The 19,414-nt window shown below is 41.0% G+C and overlaps 1 protein-coding gene across 2 annotated transcripts in view; it reads right to left on the bottom strand.

Moving 5' to 3' along the window:
• CAMSAP2 (calmodulin regulated spectrin associated protein family member 2) overlaps positions 1-19,414 on the bottom strand; it is a 169,832-nt gene that overhangs the window by 59,992 nt on the left and 90,426 nt on the right. The window contains exons 3-5 of one of the 2 annotated variants that reach the window (XM_089688690.1): positions 13,232-13,393; positions 12,599-12,682; positions 9,901-9,933 (exon numbers count right to left, since the gene is read on the bottom strand). In XM_089688690.1, coding sequence (XP_089544816.1) covers positions 9,901-9,933; positions 12,599-12,682; positions 13,232-13,393 — 279 coding nt within the window. The remainder of the gene's footprint in view (positions 1-9,900; positions 9,934-12,598; positions 12,683-13,231; positions 13,394-19,414) is intronic. The other variant, XM_089688691.1, reaches the window with a different exon arrangement.

The raw sequence follows: 19,414 nt of genomic DNA, 5'->3' as shown, positions 1-19,414 counted from the left end.
AAGAAATTGAAAGTAACTGTATCTTAAATAATTCCTCATTACAGTTTCCTTTAAAGCCTAACTGAAGGTTTTAGTGAACTTTAAATAGTTTGTTTTGACCAGGCTGGTCCAAAAAAACGTTTTCCTTCACTAATCAATGCAGCAGCTGTCAGGACTGTATGAAATTTATGTAGCCTCAGCTACACACAGTATACAGCCCTGTGTTCTGGCAGCGGGATTTTCCATCCCACTCCCAAAACAAAATCAAGTTGGGCTGAGTGATGCTCAGCCATTCCCCCGGCAGTTTTGTATTTTATGAATTAATACAAGCGCTCTTCTGAATGGCTGAGGAATAGAGGCATGCACAATCTCCATCTAAGTCAATCTGAGGAAGCCTGTGTGTCAGCATAACAGGCAGGCAATTCACATGTTTAGAAGAGGTAAGTAATGATTGTCCCTTCTTTTTACATGGCAGGTTAGTGGTTATAAAGTAAACTTTTTTTTTGTTTAACTTAAAGTGTTGCTAAACCCACAACAGTAAAACCAGTCTGTATATGCAGTAAAGCATGGTTATTATACTCACTGTGGAACCTAAGGGGTTAATCCTCTGCATTGTATAAAAAGGATGCTTGATCCTGTCTTCTCTAATCCTCCCCTTCTTCTAATGTCCCCAAACCTTTTTCTGATAGAACAGAGCCTTGAGGGCAAGCGGCACATGCTCAGTTTAATGTGTATTGCTGGAGAGTTTTTTTTTTTTCTTGGGAGAGTGCAGGTCATCAGCACAGGGCCAACAGCACTGTCCAGAAAGAGGGTCAGGGGTTATGCAGCCTCATAGGGCAGTCAGAGAAGAATGGAAACTACTCCTACAAGCTTTAACCAGAGCTCTGCTGGACACTGATAGACGTCACAAGACTGCTCTAACTGCTCATGCTCATTTGCAGATAGTTGGACTGTTGGAGATCACATATAGTTAATGCAGGGTCATGGGTTTTGTTACACTTTAATGCATTCTCTGCATTAAGGTAAAAAAATCTTTCACCAACTATTCCTTCCCCACATCCCTAAACACCCAGGCTACACTGTGTGGTTCTATGAACGCACACATCCCAGCTTGGGAGCACACCCATACAAGTGCTCCCTCAGCACACGGCTTACTTAAGGGGCACCCGCAGGGAAGGAGAAGCAGAAAACAATGGTCGGGGACTCCAGTAGAGGAGGATCAGGGACTCTCTGTGCAATATTTGTGCACTGAGCAGGTAAGCATAACATCTTTTTTGTTAGCTAAATATATATGTGTATTCGTTAATGTCACTTTAAATTCTTAGCACCATCCAGTTTTTGAAGACTAATGAAGGTAAAAATCTGCCCTAACTTAGTAAAATTGTGCCAATGATTATGCACCTCTAGCACAGACTTGCTCCCTCAAAAGGTATTTTAAATACAATATCAGGATTAGATGCTCAATTTAGCAAAAAAGAAAAACAAGTTAATATTCTCTCTTGATTTTTCATTGCCATTAAGAGATTTGCTTTATCAAGTCTCTTTCACTGTAAACGTACTTCTGGTCTGTGTACAGCTTGGTATTTCTAATTTGGACCAAAGCTGCGCTAGACTATCTCTACATATGTATGATTTGTTATTGTCATTTATTTAATAAATGCATTCTTTTCAACCACTGGTTGCCACTGACTGCCTGTCTTTTTGTTGGTGGACCGCTTCAGGGTTTTAATTGGATGCTGCTGAAACAACAGACACATTTTCACTCATGGCATGACTCAGAGAGCCAGTATGACAGTATACACCTTTTAACTAGTGTCCCTTACATACACAATGAATGTGTCAGCTGTCTGTAGTCTTGGAAATCCTTCCCTGCCCTTCTACTCCCATCACTGACAGAGGATTTACAAGTGAAATCAATTAGATAACACAACCTTCACCTGATTTCACCTGGTCATTCTATTTCCAGAAAAGAACATGCATCCTTAATGCCATGTACATTGAGGATATGTTTAGCCCACACCTTCTGTAAGAACCATGACCTTTAAATACAGACATACAGCAAACTACTGCTGAATTTCTCAGAAGATTTCTAAGATTCAGGGCTGACTTGGGTACATCTATGGACTGCCAATGCTGCTGCAATCGACAGGAACACCATTTCAGACAATTCTGCCAAATTTTGGTATCAGTGCCCATGTGATCTGAATTTTAATACAAGGATGTATGCTACTGCATTTGTGCTCTGTAGTCTAGCTCCATTATAGTAGCCAGGAAGCACCAAGAGTCCTGAATGATGGAAATGATCTGAACAACTGGCCATACAAAATGTGAACATGCAACTGTCTGCAGAAGTTCTATGTACTTAAACACCTGGCATTTAATTTAAGAAGCTATATATACCTGTGGTCCTTGCCAATCACAGTTTAAGATGTCCTACTTGTGCAGTTATTCCTCCACCTCTATATGCAAGCCATTGTTTGAGAAGAATACATTTGATTCCAATAATACTTTTACAGATGTACAGTAAAGGCTGCAAGCCAGCAAAAGCAACAGAAAACGTCAATTTATGTATATATTTCTTCTTGTAAAAAAAAAAAAAAATGAGTGTTTAACCCAGGAGAGCTTAACGTGGATGTAAACCTTTACATACAGTGGGGAAAGGAATTATTTCATCCCTCTGAAGTTTGCCAATGAACATCTAAATGATTCAGAGAAGAATTGGAAGAAAGTGCTGTGGTCAGATGAGACCAAAATTGAGTCCTTTGGCATTAATTTGACTCACCGTGTTTGGAGGAAGAAAATGCAGACTAAGAATACCATCCCTACAGTAAAGCATTGAGGTAGAAACATTATGCTTTGGGGCTGTTTCACTGCTAAAGGTACAGGCCGACTTTGCCACATTGAAGGGCCAATGGACGGGGCCATGTATTGTAAAATCTTGGATGAGAACCTTCTTCCCTCAGCCAGAACACTGAAGATAGGTTGTGGATGGGTTTTCCAGCATGACAATGGCCCAACACATACCACCAAGGCAACAAAGAAGAAGTACATTAAGGTCATGGAGTGGACTAGCCAGTCTGCAGACCTTAATCCTATAGAAAATTTATGGGAGGGAGCTGAAACTTCGAGTTGCCAAGTGACAGCCAAGAAACCTTAAGGATTTAGAGAAGATCTATAAAGAAGAGTGGACCAAAATCCCTCCTGAGATGTGTGTAAACCTGGTAACCAGCTGCAAGAAATGTCTTACCCCTGTGCTTGCCAACAAGGGTTTCTCCATCAAGTACTAAGTCATGTTTTGCTTGGGGATCAAATACTCATTTTACTCACTGAACTGAAACTCAATTTATAACATTTGTATCATGTGTTTTCTCTGGATTTTTGGTATTCTGTCTTTATCTTTTAAAATACACTTATGGGAAAAATTATAGACCCTTCATTTCTTTGTAAGTGGGCAAACATACAAAATCTGCAGGGGATCAAATAATTATTTTACTCACTGTATCTCCTAAACGGTGCACATTCAGAAGATAATTACTGTACCTATAGGTAAGCCTTATTATTGGCTTACCTATAGGTAAAATCAAACAAGAGTTTACTACCACTTTAAGAAAAAAAGGTGGTGGGGAGCTGAAATTACACACTGCTTAGCTCAGTGAGGAGTGCTCAGAGAGCTGATTGGAGGGAAGAGACACCACCTCCACACAGCTCACAAGAACAGAGCTCCGGCTGTCAATTTGCTGGACCTCCCTTCCCTGTCACCATTTTTCTCTTGGTGTCAAGAAAACTTGTCAGAAGTGATTCATGCTGATAGCAGAGGAATGAAGCAGCAGACAGAAATGACACTTAGTGCCCTGGATGGAGACAAGTACACCACACTATAGAGGGGTGTGTGTGTGTGCGCGTGTATATACAGTCATGGCCGAAATTGTTGGCACCCTTGATATTTTTCCTGAAAATCAAGTATTTCACACAAAAAAGGTATTGCATTAACACATGTTTTGCTATACACATGTTTATTCCCTTTGTATGTATTGGAACAAATATAAAACAGAGGCAGAAAAGCAAATATGACATAATGTCACACAAAACCCCAAAAATGGGCTGGACAAAAGTATTGGCACCCTTAACTTAATATTTGGTTGCACACCCTTTGGAAAACATAACTGAAATCAGTCGCTTCCTATAACCATCAATAAGCTTCTGACACCTCTCACCCGGAATTTTGGACCACTCTTCCTTTGCAAACAGCTCCAGGTCTCTCTTATTGGAAGGACACCTTTTCCCAACAGCAATTTTAAGATCTCTCCACAGGTGTTCAATGGGATTTAGATCTGGGCTCATTGCTGGCCACTTCAGAACTCTCCAGCGCTTCTTTGCCATCCATTTCTGAGTGCTTTTTGACGTATGTTTGGGGTCATTGTCCTGCTGGAAGACCCAGGATCTTGGACGCAAACCCAGCTTTCTGACACTGGGCCCTACAGTGCGACCCAAAATCCTTTGGTAATCCTCAGATTTCATGATGCCTTGCACACAGTCAAGGCACCCAGTGCCAGAGGCAGCAAAACAACCCCAAAACATCATTGAACCTCCACCATATTTTACCGTAGGTACTGTGTTTTGTTCTTTGTAGGCCTCATTCCGTTTTCGGTAAACAGTAGAATGATGTGCTTTACCGAAAAGCTCTATCTTGGTCTCATCTGTCCACAAGACGTTTTCCCAGAAGGCTTTTGGCTTACTCAAGTACATTTTGGCAAACTGTAGTCTTGCTTTTTTATGTCTCTGTGTCAGCAGTGGGGTCCTCCTGGGTCTCCTGCCATAGCGTTTCATTTCATTTAAATGTCGACGGATAGTTCGCGCTGACACTGATGCTCCCTGAGCCTGCAGGACAGCTTGAATGTCTTTGGAACATGTTTGGGGCTGCTTATCCACCATCCGGACTATTCTGCGTTGCAATCTTTCATCAATTTTCCTCATCCGTCCACGACCAGGGAGATTAGCTACAGTGCCATGGGTTGCAAACTTCTTGATAATGTTGCGCACTGTGGACAAAGGCAAATCTAGTTCTCTGGAGATGGACTTGTAACCTTGAGATTGTTGATATTTTGCCACAATTTTGGTTCTCAGGTCCTCAGACAGTTCTCGTCTCCTCTTTCTGTTGTCCATGCTTAGTGTGGCACAGACAGACACACAATGCAAAGGTTAAGTGAACGTCTCTCCTTTTTATCTGCTTTCAGGTGTGATTTCTATATTGCCCACACCTGTTACTTGCCCCAGGTGAGTTTACAGGAGCATCACATGCTTGTAACATTCTTATTTATCCGCAGTTGTGAAAGGGTGCCAATACTTTTGTCCAGCCCATTTTTGGAGGTTTGTGTGACATTATGTCGAATTTGCTTTCTTTCCACCCTTTTTTTGTTTTGTCCCAATACACACAAAGGGAATAAACATGTGTATAGCAAAACATGTGTTAATGCAATACGTTTCGTGAGAAATACATGATTTCCTGGAGAAATATCAAGGGTGCCAACAATTTCGGCCATGACTGTATACACATATACATATATATATATATATATATACATACATATACATACATACACACACACACACATTTTTTTTTTAATATATCTTACTGTGTATTCGTATGTTCTGAGGAGAGCCAACAATTCAGCACCTTTAATTCACCGCCACTTAGTAAACCCATGGCTGTATGTTTTACTGATCTCTTGTCACTGTAATTTTGCAATATCTCATGAGATAACATCAACAGTAGCCATTTTCCAGAGTTCAAAGCATTTGTAGATTGCTTCACTCCTCATTAGGAGAAGCGATCTACATCGCTTTATAAACAGGCACTCATTGGAGAGCTGTTTCCTCTGACAATGCCGGACAACTCAATAATCAGTAATTTATTGCTGCTTGATAAACGTACACCTCAATTTGCAAATATTTCACCATGGCATTATAAGTAGATTTCTCTCTTCTGTAGGATATCTGTCAGTATTACTCATTTTCTATTTGAACTGCTGTTAAAGTATTTTATTTACCCCTAAACCCAAAACTACTTTTCTTATTAAACTTCAGTCCTCAGTGTTGTTTTAAAATGGTACTAGGATAGCAGCTATTTGTCTCAGGGGGCTTCTATAGGGGTTAGCGATGGAACAAATGGCTGTCTATGACAGCCAACATACAGTCCTAAGCCCAGGAAACTGAAACAATAGCTCCTGGAAAACTGACGCTTTTACACATTGCTCCATAGGAGTGCGATGTGAAAGTAGACTTCTGTCTTCATTGAGAGTGTGGCAAAGTCACTTCACTTCCATTTACTACCTTCGTACATTACATTAATGCACTGTATACACACAGTATTGCTTCTACACCATAAATTTTACCCCGCAACTTAGAAAAAAACCAAATAAATTTGGTATTGTTTTACTCCAGACAAGTTATAAGAATGTATTTCAGGTAAAGAAAAAAAAAATATCGAAACCAAAAGAAAACATTTTGTTTAATAATTTTACCATTTTTTTATCTATTATCATCTAAAGTCTCAAAGTATTTATAGTGGTTGTAAAGGTGGAAGGTTTTTTTTTCCATTCTATGCATCAAGGTAAAAAAAAAATATCTATTGTCAGCTCCCCTACCAGCCCCCCAGATACTTACCTGAACCCAATTGCAATCTAGTGCTGTGCCTGAGAGTAGCGGAGCTGCTCTCCTTCTCCCCCCTCACTGGACTCAGTAAGAGAAGCAAGAGCCATTGGCTTTTGCTGCTGTCAATCAAATCCAGACATGATGAAGTAGGGATGAGGCCAAGTCACACTGTGTGTCCATGGGCACACAAAGCATGGATCAGGATTGAGCCCACACGTGTGCCACCATAGGAAGCGGCTGCCTATGGTGGTGCATGGGGAAGAGGGGGAGCCCAGAGTGCTGGTGCCAGAAGAAGAGGATTAGGGCTGCTCAGTGCTCATGTTTTTTTTTTATTTAAAAAAAAACAAAAAACTTTACAATCACTTTAAAGCATCAAAGGAATATATTATCCTTAGCGATAGTCTTTTGTAAGTTTTGTTCCTAAAAAGACAAAGATTGGCTAGGTTGACTGAAAAACATAGCAGCAATCCTAAGAATCTATCAAATGTCTAAAACCTGAAAAAGCCCTGGGACGTAAAGGATAAGTTCACCTTTGGAACATGTTAAATTTTCCACCCATTTTTAGCGTGGAACATGTAACATGTACCTGCCGCCCGCCGTCCGGTTCATTCATTCACAGACTCTGGGAATGAATGAACTGCAAGTCCCGACAGCCTTAGCGGCTGTGGACTTGTAGTTTTCAATTAACTACCATGGCGTTGTGGTAGTTCATTGAAGCTTCCTGTCAGAATATCTGCTTGGCCATACATCCCGTGCAACAAGCAGATATTCTGACAGGTCTACAGATCGCTGATGCAATAGTTTTCCAGGCTCCTTTGGAAAAAAATAATAAATGCACATTATTTTATCTGCAAAAAAAAAAGTGCATTTATTTTTGTCCAAAAGGTGAACTTATCCTTTAAGGGGGTTTATAAAGGTTTAAGGTGCTGGGACTCAAGCAGTTAAAAGCCACCCTCACTGCTGCTTATACTGACCATGTTCCAATTGCCCATGGGATGGAAAAGAAAAATCCCTGTGTAAGCGCCAGGACAACCAACTCAGAGCCGACACAGGGCTAAGGTCTTTCTCACTGCACCCCATGTTATGTGCTGGGGCCAGGTAAAGGTCTATTCAGGCACACAGCCCTGCATCATGGGAGTAAAGGGAGAGAGTCGCAAGCTCCCCCCCGCCTGGAAGTACTGGGTATTTTTTTGCTCCAGCAGGCATACAAAACAGTATGGGAACAAAGGGCAGGTGGGCAGTCATACTTTAGCGCCTTTACATTCTTGCTCTGTTCAAATCAGAACAGATGTTAGTTTTGTGACATCCTCGCCCATTAAGTTTTTCTCCAAATTCTGACAACAGACTGTGGTGGCTCTACAGGGGGCCAGATGTAAATATGTGTTTACATCAGGCTATCTCTGATTCATCACATTTAGGTTGTTTTTTTTTTTTTTTTTCTGGACCGACTTGGAGGTAGGCACAAGGTCATTTACATCTGCCTGCCCATAGACCTGCATGGAGCTTCTGCCAGAAAAACTGGAAGGTGGATTTGAATCAGACAGCCCGTGTGAAAGGGGCCTTACACAGCTGTCACTAGAAGATTTACTCTCATCTCCTATGACAAGTCGAACATGTTGGATTTCTTGGATCACTTTCTGCGTCATGGACAATGGTTACCAGGACATAAAGAGGGTGAAGCTACTGAGCTGGGACATAAATGTCAATAAACCCTAACAGATATTGTAATCTTTCACTATTCTACTCAAACATTGGCTATACATATATTTAAATCCCTTTGAAATGTGCAATTGCAGTATTATTTTTTTAAACAGCTTGGTAATATGTATAGGTGTGAACTGTTGGAGAATGGGACAGGACACATGTAAGAAGAGATACCGTATATACTCGAGTATAAGCCGACCCGAATATAAGCCGAGGTACCTAATTTTACCACAAAAAACTGGGAAAAACTATTGACTCGAGTATAAGCCCCATCATTAGTATCAGTGGGAGGAATAGTGCCCCATCATTGGTGTCAGTGGGAGGAATAGTGCTCCATCATTGGTATCAGTGGGAGGAATAGTGCCCCATCATTGGTGTCAGTGGGAGGAATAGTGCTCCATCATTGGTATCAGTGGGAGGAATAGTGCCCCATCATTGGTGTCAGAGGGAGGAATAGTGCCCCATCATTGGTATCACTGGGAGGAATAGTGCCCCATAGTTGGTGTCAGTGGGAGGAATAATGCCCCATCATTAGTATCAGTGGGAGGAATAGTGCCCCATCGTTGGTGTCAGTGGGAGGAATAGTGCCCTATCATTGGTATCAGTGGGAGGAATAGTGCCCCATCATTGGTGTCAATGGGAGGAATAGTGCCCCATCATTGGTGTCAGTGGGAGGAATAGTGCCCCATCATTGGTGTCAGTGGGAGGAATAGTGCCCCATCATTGGTGTCAGTGGGAGGAATAGTGCCCCATCATTGGTATCACTGGGAGGAATAGTGCGCCATCATTGGTATCACTGGGAGGAATAGTGCCCCATCGTTGGTGTCAGTGGGAGGAATAATGCCCCATCATTAGTATCAGTGACACCAATGATGCGGCACTATTCCTCCCACTGACACCAATGACACTTGCTGACCCCTGTTGCAGTATGGTGCTGCTGCAGCCAGCATATGTGGTTGCAGCAGCACCTCTGCACTGCACACTTACCGGCTTTTCCCTCACTCGATTTTCGTGGGTCCGCTCGGCTCCGCCTCCTCGCCCATGATTGGCTGCCTGTGTACCTTTCCTGAGCTACAGTTCTGGCGGCCAATCACCGGTGAGGAGGCGGAGCCGAGCGGCAGGAGTGAGGGAGTGGCCGGAGTGACGGAAGGAGCAGCGCTTCCTGGATGGATCATAGTGGGAGCCAGGAAAGAGACGGCAGCCCTCTGCCCACCCCTGTACGCGCCCCCCTTGACGGAGCCTCGACGTTGACTCGAGTATAAGCCGAGGGGGCCGTTTTTTCAGCACAAAAAATGTGCTGAAAAACTCGGCTTATACTCGAGTATATACGGTAGACATTCAGCCCTATTTTTATTACCAAACCTCCCATACGCTAGCTACGAGGAAGCTATTCCAGCTTGATCTGGGACAAGCAGGGCATGCTACATGAAAATTGGATGAACATCTATGGTCAATATGATGATGGTCTGCTGTAAAATGGGATGAACAGTGAGGACAAAAAGCACGATATGGTAGACAAGCCACTATAAAACAACCACTACACATTAGAAGCTGAGCAGCACTTACAGGGACCAGTTTCCAAAACCATTTGGAAGACGACTTCATAGGGAGCAGTGGGAATTACAGAGAAAGCAAGGCAAGGAAAAAGCAAACAGAGAAAGAATGAATTAGATTTAGCTACATGAAGCAACCTGGGAGTGGCAAAAATAGTACGTCCAAATTTACCAAAATAAAATGTCAACAGTTTTTATTACCTTAAAGTGTATCTCTGAATAATGTTTTTTTTTTTTTAAATTTTGGTTGAAATGGGGAAGGGTCAGACCCTCTCAAGTTTTACTGCTGTCGATGTCCCCTTTGCACCAGTGAACTTAGTCACTGAGAAAGGGTGGGGGGAAACCAAAACGTCCCTGAATCAAGAGTTAAAAGGAAATCTTCCAATGTGGGTGACATGTTCCTATGACAATTTTCTAAGGAGGGACATTCCCCTAACTTTGGGAGATTTCCTCTAACATCCTGTTGTGTGTCTAGGATAAGAAGTGAGAGGAAACTTCTCAAAAGGTACAGAGACAGCAAAAAAAGGGTGTTAACCCTTCCCTACTTGATATTAAATTACAAAAAAACAGTTTGGGCTAAACAACCTCTATAACCATCAGAATGTGGAACCTTACACAGAGATGAACTTTTGCATATATTTCTTTCATTATCCACTCATAGATTCAAGTGTTTTCTCATTAAATCCTGTGAAGTATCTGAAGAATATATTAACTTTTGACACCCTTAGCATAGCAATATGATGATATGAGCGGTTCTTGATGCTGTATGATGTAGTCTATTAATCAACCAGTTTTAGTGGACAGTCCCAATAGAGCTGTTCCCTTGGGCTCTCATGAATTTCGAGTGGCAAAATATATCTACAGTCAGTTGCAGAGGAAGAGAAATCTGTAAGCAAGTTCAGATTCCTGGAGGACAGCAGCACACAACCAACATGGCATTGGGTTCTCACAGGGGGGGCATATGAATACAGCTAGGGTAAGCAAGCTAATGAGGTTTGTGTGTGTCATCAAGGTGTATATGAGGAAAGAATGGATGTCTTTAATTCCATGAATGCAGCTCTGCTTGAACACTCTACTATCGGGCACTGCACTCCACTGAGGTCCTAGACTATGTGTCATTATATATCTAATTAACTGAAGTATCCAGGGTTAGATTTTTTTTGTTTGCCATATATAAGGCTGGGTTCACTTCTATGCATTTTCATTGCAGAATATTTTGATGTGCTCTTTGATGCACGGAAAGATGTGTTACAATATGAGATGACGTGAATACTTTTGTACTCTAAAATATGAGTGTAAAGAGCAGCGCAAAAAAATAATATGATATACCAATTGAACTAATTAATGTAAGTGCTCAGAAATATATATCCATACAAATGAAAAAGTGTAAAATGAATGTCCATCCACCAACATATGAAAGTGTTCTTGATTGTAGATAACACAATTCAGCTTTACATAAACCGCCACGGTCTCCCAGTGAATTTCAAACTCACAAGAGATGTTAGCTGCCACTACAGCAGCGTAAAAGCCCATATAGCCAAGCAGAAAAGTATGTATCTTGTTACAGAAATCAGTGAATAAACCTCATCCTGTCTGCCCGGGCTCTGGTAAAATAAGGCTCACCAGGAGCAAGAAGTATGCTTCCAATAGTGTAGTATTTATTGTAAAATGGGTGAAACAATGTGTAAAATCAGTGCTCAAAACAATCAATTCCTCCCCTGGGGAGAAGTCACAGTGCGGACGTCACGCCGCTGCGCAATCCCGGGTCGGCAGCTTATGTAAGCTGGCTTTTCTTTGATTGTTTTGGAAGTATACTTCTTGCTCCTGGTGAGCCTTATTTTACCAGATCCCAGGTAGACAGGATGGCGTTTATCCACTGATGTCTGTGACAAGATACATAAGTCTCTGCTTGGCTATATGGGCGTTTACGCTGCTGTAGTGGCAGCTAATATCTCTGGTGTTTGAAATTCACTGGGAGACCATGGCGATTTCTTTAAAGCTGAATTGTGTTGTCTACAATCAAGAACACTCATATGATGGTGGATGGACATTCATTTTACACCTTTTCATTTGTTTGTATGGACATATATTTCTGAGCACTTACATTAATCAGTTCAATTGTTATATCATATTATTTGTTTAGCACTGCACTTTACACTCATAATTTCCATACCTTTATTAGGTCTTTATACTACCTAATTGTGCCAGCTGCTTTGCACTATTAGTCAGCGCAGATATACATTTTTTATTGTATTTGGACAAAACTTTTGTACTCTGTTGATTTCAGTGGGCCACTCAAGGTGTATCAACATACATAATACATAGGTGTGAACCCAGCCTACAGTGACATGGGGTTAGGTAGGAAGATTTTACGTTGAAACATTTTATTCAATATCCATATATACAGAAAAATAAATTCCTATATAATTAGAAATAAAATCTCATCAAGGGCATTCTATAAAGTTATAGATGCTACAAGAGTTTTTCCACTGTGCTCCAACAAACCATTGGTTATGCAACAGCTTTTCGCACACAGGGCTGCCAGCAAAAGTATTTTACCAAATATCACTGCTTTTGACCTATCTGAATTTATCTGATGTATTAATGGTAGAAAAAAGCATTCAATGAGTTAAGAAAATGCCAAAAGCTGCATGCTGAAAACTCAATCAGGTCTATTTGTAATGCACTGTAAATTCAGAAAGAAAGCATACCTTCTGTGTAGTGTTTGGGTCAAGATCCTGCTGCTCTTTTATTCGTTGCTCTTGCTCCATAATTCCTTTTAGGTGTCCATTTACCTGCAATAGGCAGAAAAGATTCATCACTCCCATTAAAGTAGGTGCTATTTTATGCTCACATAGCAAATTTCAGTTAATAAGACAAAGATATACCTGCAAGTACATCCTGGGCAACTAATGAGAATTCTTTTCTACACTGAACATCATCGCTTCTCTCTGTCCTGGGAGGGCTTCAGCCAGGCAGATATCTTATAGAGAACAAAGGGCATAAGATCTGCCTGACTTTTAATAAGGACCTCCTGTAGAGTCCGTCATAGCAGAAGAATGAACCACTCACAAGTGGTCTACAACCACATGTTAACACTCATTCTAACAAGTGCTTCAACTTCCAGTGGTGCTCACTATCATCTCCCAGGGCTCATAAATGGGCTAATAATTCAAAATGCTCAAAACTGGGAAAATGGTTTGTAATTATTGGGCCATCAATGGGCACATTAAGCTTCATTTATTTTAGGTTTATGTACAACATACAAGAGGAACTTGAGGAGGAAACTAACACACAGAATAGCATGATTTTTAGTTCTAAGAGTGCCCTTACAGGTTTCCTACCTTATTAATCCAGTACATTACAGCATCTTCAATGTCATAAGGCAGGTCAGCAGTCTGAAAGAAGGGGGAATATTTGTGGACACATGCAATGACCTTTTCAATGCTGACCATCTCCACAGTGTACGCCATCATCAAAGTGTCAACCATTGCCAGATGAGCACTCTGCATAAAATCAACAAAACAAAGCATTAGTAATTGACCATAAATGCAGTAGTATGTAACTCAATATTCATGACATTCTGAATAATAAGTGAATAGTTTACCAATATTGTTAGATTGGCTTCACAGCACCAAATTATCACCTTTTAGGTTGAATAGATCTGTCCCTTAAAATTAAAAGTGAACCTTTGCTTTAGGGTCCCTAATCTCTGAACACCCAGTAAGCAGACAGAAGGACCCTTACAATTGCTTTATTTATGCTGTCAAAAGAGAGCAGATATCAGCTCACCCAACATTACTATATTTGTGGCTTGAGCAAAAATAGTGAGCATCAGCTTTTACCAATCTGTGGAAATGACAAATGCAGACGTAAGATTCTTATTAAAGCAGGTACTATGTCACTTTGAAAAAGTATTCATACACCTTGAAATTTTCCACATCTTGTCATATTACAACCAAAAACATCAATGTATTCTATTGGGATTTTATGTGATAGACCAACGCAAAGTGGCACATAATTGTGAAGTGGAAGGAAAACGATAAATGGCTTTCAAAATTGTTTACAAATAAATATCTGAAAAGTGTCATGTGCATTTGTATTTAGCCCCCTTTACTCTGATACCCCTAACTAAAATCTAGTGGAACCAAAAGTCATTTAATTAGTAAATAGAATCCACCTGTGTGTAATTTAAACTCAGTATAAATGCGGCTGTTCTGTGAAGCCCTCAGAGGTTAGTTAGAGAACATTAAATGAACAAACAGCATCATGAAAGCCAAAAAACACACCAGACAGGCCAGGGATAAAGTTGTGGAGAAGTTTAAAGCAGGGGTTAGGTTCTAAAAATAAATCTCCCATGCTATGAACATCTCACGGAGCACTGTTCAATCCATCGTATGAAAATGGAAAGATTATGGCACAACTGCAAACCTACCAAGACATGGCCATCCACTAAACTGACAGGCTAGGCAGGGAGAGTGTAGTCAGAGAAGCAGCCAAGAGGTTAATGGTAACTCAGATATCTACAGCTCAGGTGGGAGAATCTGTCCATAGGACATATATTTCTGAGCACTTACATTAAACAGTTCAATTGTTATCTGTTCCTGTGTGCTTCGTTAAGGGGGTGTGTCTATTTCCTCCAATCGGCTCTCTGAGCTGTCCTCACTATGCTCTGGGTGTAGCTTTTGTGCTCTGCACCCTTTTATCTGAACACTGAGACAAGTTTCTGAATTCAGCACTTTGAACAGATGTAGGGGAAACACGACTGCAGATAGACAAGTATAACTTACGTAGGGGGATATGTATAATACAAGGCCATTCAGTTTTATATGTGAGAGATTACAACCACTTTAACGCAATGAACTGAATGCTTAAGTATGAATGGGACCTTAATGTCTTCAGGGTTTTTACTAGGCTGATCTATTGTGAATATTAATGTGTCTGGACAAGATGATTAAAGCATAATCCCACTAATACTTTTGTTAGGGTTTCAAGTACATGTCAAAGCAGTAAATAGGACAATCTTTCTCTCACCTCCCAGTAATCTGCCTGTTTGCCCCTGCCACTGCTCTAAAGACAAGCAAAAAAAAAAAGAGAAAAACTAAGTGGCCTTAGATCTAACATTCTAGTTGCATACATAAAACAAGTATGCTATTTGCGTGAGTAAATGTGCAGAATGTACTGCAGAGATGTATAGTATTTTAAATTTATTTTGCCCAAATACTTTAAAATATGTTTAATTTGCAGATTTCTTTAGAATATCATGAAAAATCCTTTCCAGTCAAAACCTATGTGTTAAAGTTATGGCTGCATCTTTAGCTTAATTTAATTGCAAAGCTGTACCTTATAGTATTTGTCTGTCCAACACAATTAGAGGCTCAGGCAGAATAGAAAAAGTTAATTATAGTTATTACAGTGTCTCACTGCACAGAATAAGAATAACTTCAGCCAATTAAACAATGGTAATATCATGTCTGAGAGATCCATGCATTTATCAGGTTTTGCAAAAACACAGACCTATAATTAAAATTACCTTGTCTGAAATATAATTTCCCAAACATACAGCATGCATAAGGATACAACATATATTGAGTTTATCTGCTATAAAAGTAGAGGTTGTTCATTTAAAAGGTGAATTTTAATGTTGCAAAGTGTATGTTTGCAGTTAACATTCATTAAATAAAATTAAATGGTGTTCAATTCCAGTCATATGCAAGGGAAAACATTATTTGCTTGCACTTGACTGGTTGACTGAAGTAGCCATGCATTTTACAATGTAAAACGTTTTAATACCTCTAGAATATCAAAGAAAGAATAAAGTAAAGGGAAGAAACTGCAATCAACACATCAACAAAGGAAAAGGGTTAATTTAAACATTCAACTTCTTACATTGGGAGTACAATCATACTGGATAGCACAGTGGCAAAGGGATTAGAACTTCCGCCTGGTAACACTAGGGTCATCGGTTTAAAACCCAACAAGGACACTAGCTGCCTGGAGTCTGTATGTTCTCCCTGTGCCTGTGTGGGTTTCCTCCCACACTCCAAAAGACATGCTGGTAGGTTAATTGGTTCCGGTCAAAACTGGCCCTTGTATGTATGAATGTATTTGAGCCCATCAGAGCAACCCCTTATATTGGAGTACCCATAAAAGTTCCCTTCACATTAAAGTGCCCATCAAAGTTGTCCCTTAATTTAGAGCCTGCTATAAGAATCCCCCTTTACATAAAAGTCCCCATTAGAGTCCACCTTTACCTCACACACTTACAGCACAGTTGGAAGCCTGGAAATCCAAGGATAGTGGCCGCAGCAGGAGGGAAAGGTAAGGGAGCAAGTACGAGATTTCTGCAAATGCCAGGACAAGAATGTGTTTGGCTGTCAGAAAACCGTTGATCCTAGCAACCAATGACAATACAAAGGAGAGCACAGCTATGGGGAATCTGCATCGAGGGGAGGGATTTGGATGTTGGAGAGAAACAGAGCCTGTAGACTTGAAGAACTGTGTGAGGAGCAACTGACCCTAGCTGTGGGCCAGATAAACACTTGCAGCCATTCATTTCGGTAATAAGCTAGGAAGTAATAAACAGTGCTAGATTAAAGGAGAAGTACAGCCAAAGCTCGCTTGGCTGCACTTCTCCTGTGGATTACAAGAGTGCAGTTCATTCTGCACTCCTGTGACCCCTCACTCAGATGGTCCAGATTGGGGAAAGATCCTGACCATATGGGTAGGATCCACCCAGAAGCCTGGACCGGTACCTGGCTCAGCCTCTCAGTAAGGTGCTGAGAACCTAAGCCAGCTGCTCCCGACCCCTCCACAACCTAGCACTATAGTGAGCGCTGGTGGGGCAGAGCAGAGAGCCAAAGACTGATAGTCCCTGGAAACAGCCAAAAAATTCGTAGGATGCCAGGTCAGGGGAATAAGGTGGTTGGCTAAGTTTTGGAATGGATTTCTTGGCCAGGAACTCAAAGAATTAACATGTGTAGGAAGCATTGTCATGGAGGAAAATCCACTTGTAAGGCCAGATTCCCATAAGCTTTTCGTTTTCCACATTTGCATCTGTCCTGTGCATTTTTGGCTGCCCCCTTCTCGCATCATCATGGACATCATCCTGCCCCTCCTTAAATCGCCTATGCCATTCAAAAACACTTGATTTTTTTTATGGAATGTTCACCATATGCCTATTGTAAAAGAGCTAAAAGTTTCACTCACACTTTTGCAAATTTTCACTCAAAATTTGATGTTAATCCACTGCTCCACATTCCTGTTACTCATTTTCTGCCAACAGTCCAAAACACACACCTTTTATTTCTTCTACTACTCTGTAAAGACTGAGTCAACTGGTAGATGGCTCAGGTGAGTAAGTTAGAACATGTCAGAACACATAAGTGAGAATGGCTGTGTGACCTGCCACCATAATGCTATACCACATGCATTCCGAGAATTAAATTGTCTTACTTCGTATACATGAAAGCGACTATGCTTATATTATTTGATTGATGATCTAAATGTGTGCACTTTGCTTTAGCAAGTAAATGTCATATACTTAAAAGACTTACAAAGTGTTGCAGTTTCAATTGTTTTCATAAAATTTTTTCAAGTAAGAAAAAGACACAGTAGCAAAAAACAATCTCGATAATAGTAATGCAGATGCAATTATTATTATTATACAGGATTTATATAGCGCCAACAGTTTGCTCAGCACTTTACAATATTAAGGGAGACAACACCAGCAACAATACAGTTCAATACAAGAGGGATAGGAGGGCCCTGCTCCTTGGAGCTTACAATCTAGGAGATGCAATATAGTAGATAAACATTTTAACTGTAATGACAGAACTGGACAGTTCAATGAACCCACTCTGAGTTCAGTAAAAAAAAAAAAAAGTAGGGGACACGGGAATGAAGAAATCGATGAACAGGAGTCCATGACTATTGTGGATAGTCCATTCTCTGTGGAGGAAGAGCTGCATATAGATGACAATCAGAAATTGTCATAAATTAAGTTGGGTGGTGGGAGCAAGTCGGCTTACAGCAACTCTGCTATTCAACATGTCTGCGTGAAAGGATTATATTCTTGATCTGATTACAAAAAATAATAAGAGGTCTATCCAAAATGTCATCTGCCCATTAGATCAGATGAGCAATATAGATTAAGGGAAAAAGTTCACCTTTGGGAAAAAATAATAAATGCAAATATTTTTCAGAAAAAAATATTCCCACAGGAGCCTGCAAAGCACTGCACTCGATCAGGATGTCAGGCTCCTGCAGACACATACTCCAGCTTTCTTGCCTGTACCTCTGTACAGGCTGTTAGAAAGCTTGGAGGAAGGGTCAATGAACTAAAAGGGTGCTCATTGGGGTGTGAGGGGGGGAGGTGCTGGAGCATGTTAAACCCTAAATACAGGTGTACCATGCTCCAAAAGTACACTTAGTATTTAAGTTTTATGCCACTGTATTTCTTCAAGTCTTAGGGCTCATGTACACGGGGCGTTTGGAGAACACTTCTGAATGCTGGAAATTGACAGCAGGAAAACATAGGTAAAAAAAGTCTGTTTAGCTTCATTTGCATAACGCGTTTATGCACGTTTAAGTGCGTTTGCGTTTAGAAGCTTTTTTTTAAAGATAAGCACAGGAGAACCTCCCAAATGCCCAGAATGCACTGAAGTGGTACATTATTAACTATTTCAGACTGTTTCAGAGAAATACAAAGTAGAAGCAGACACAGCAGTATGTGTTGACATTAGGTGTGAGTTGCTCATTAACATTTCTTTTGTTTCCAAGGGTGGGACAGGTGTCTGGTTTAGTGAGTCATTAACCACATGCCGCCCAGCCACTGTAGAAATACGGTGGCAGGGCGGCACGGCTGGGCAAAACCACGTTTTAGAACGTGTGTTTGCAAAACAGGTAGGGGGAATGCGCGAGGCGCGCCACCGCCCTACCTGTCCCGCCGATCACGACCGCGGATGTCAGTCGCCGGGTCACAGCCGTTTGTTACCAGCTGTGTCCCTCTGATTAGCGGCAATCACTGACAGAGAGCAGGGCTGCAGTAGCTCTGCATTCTGTCAGTTCCCGACATGCTGAGCTGGAGAGAAGAGTTTCTCTCTCCCGATCAGCGTGTCCCCCGTGCAGTACACACCCCCGCCCCCTAGGAAAACACTCCCCTCACACAGTTAACCCTTTCAGTCAGTGGTTTGTTTTTTTTTGCACTGATCACTGTGTTGGTGTCACTGGGGATGTCAGTGACCCCAAGTCAGTTCCCCCCCAGTGTCAGAATGTCCGCCGCAGTCCCGCCATAAGTCGCTGATCGCCGCCATTATTAGTATAAAAAAAAAATTAAAACTCTGAGCATCTTTCCTGCCATTTGTAAACGCTATAACTTTCACGTAAACCAATTAATTTACACGTATTGGGGTTTTTTGTTTTTTTTTTTAACAAAGGCATGTCGCAGAATGCATTTTGGCCAAAATTTATGACGAAATTTGATTTTTAAATTTTTTTTACTGGACATGTTTTGTAGCAAAAAGTCC

The sequence above is a fragment of the Staurois parvus genome, unplaced genomic scaffold (assembly GCF_062004578.1).
Source record: "Staurois parvus isolate SC_StPar_1 unplaced genomic scaffold, SC_StPar_1.0 ptg000450l, whole genome shotgun sequence".
In the NCBI taxonomy this organism is placed as follows: domain Eukaryota; kingdom Metazoa; phylum Chordata; class Amphibia; order Anura; family Ranidae; genus Staurois; species Staurois parvus.
This window is presented reverse-complemented; position numbering and strand designations above follow the sequence as displayed.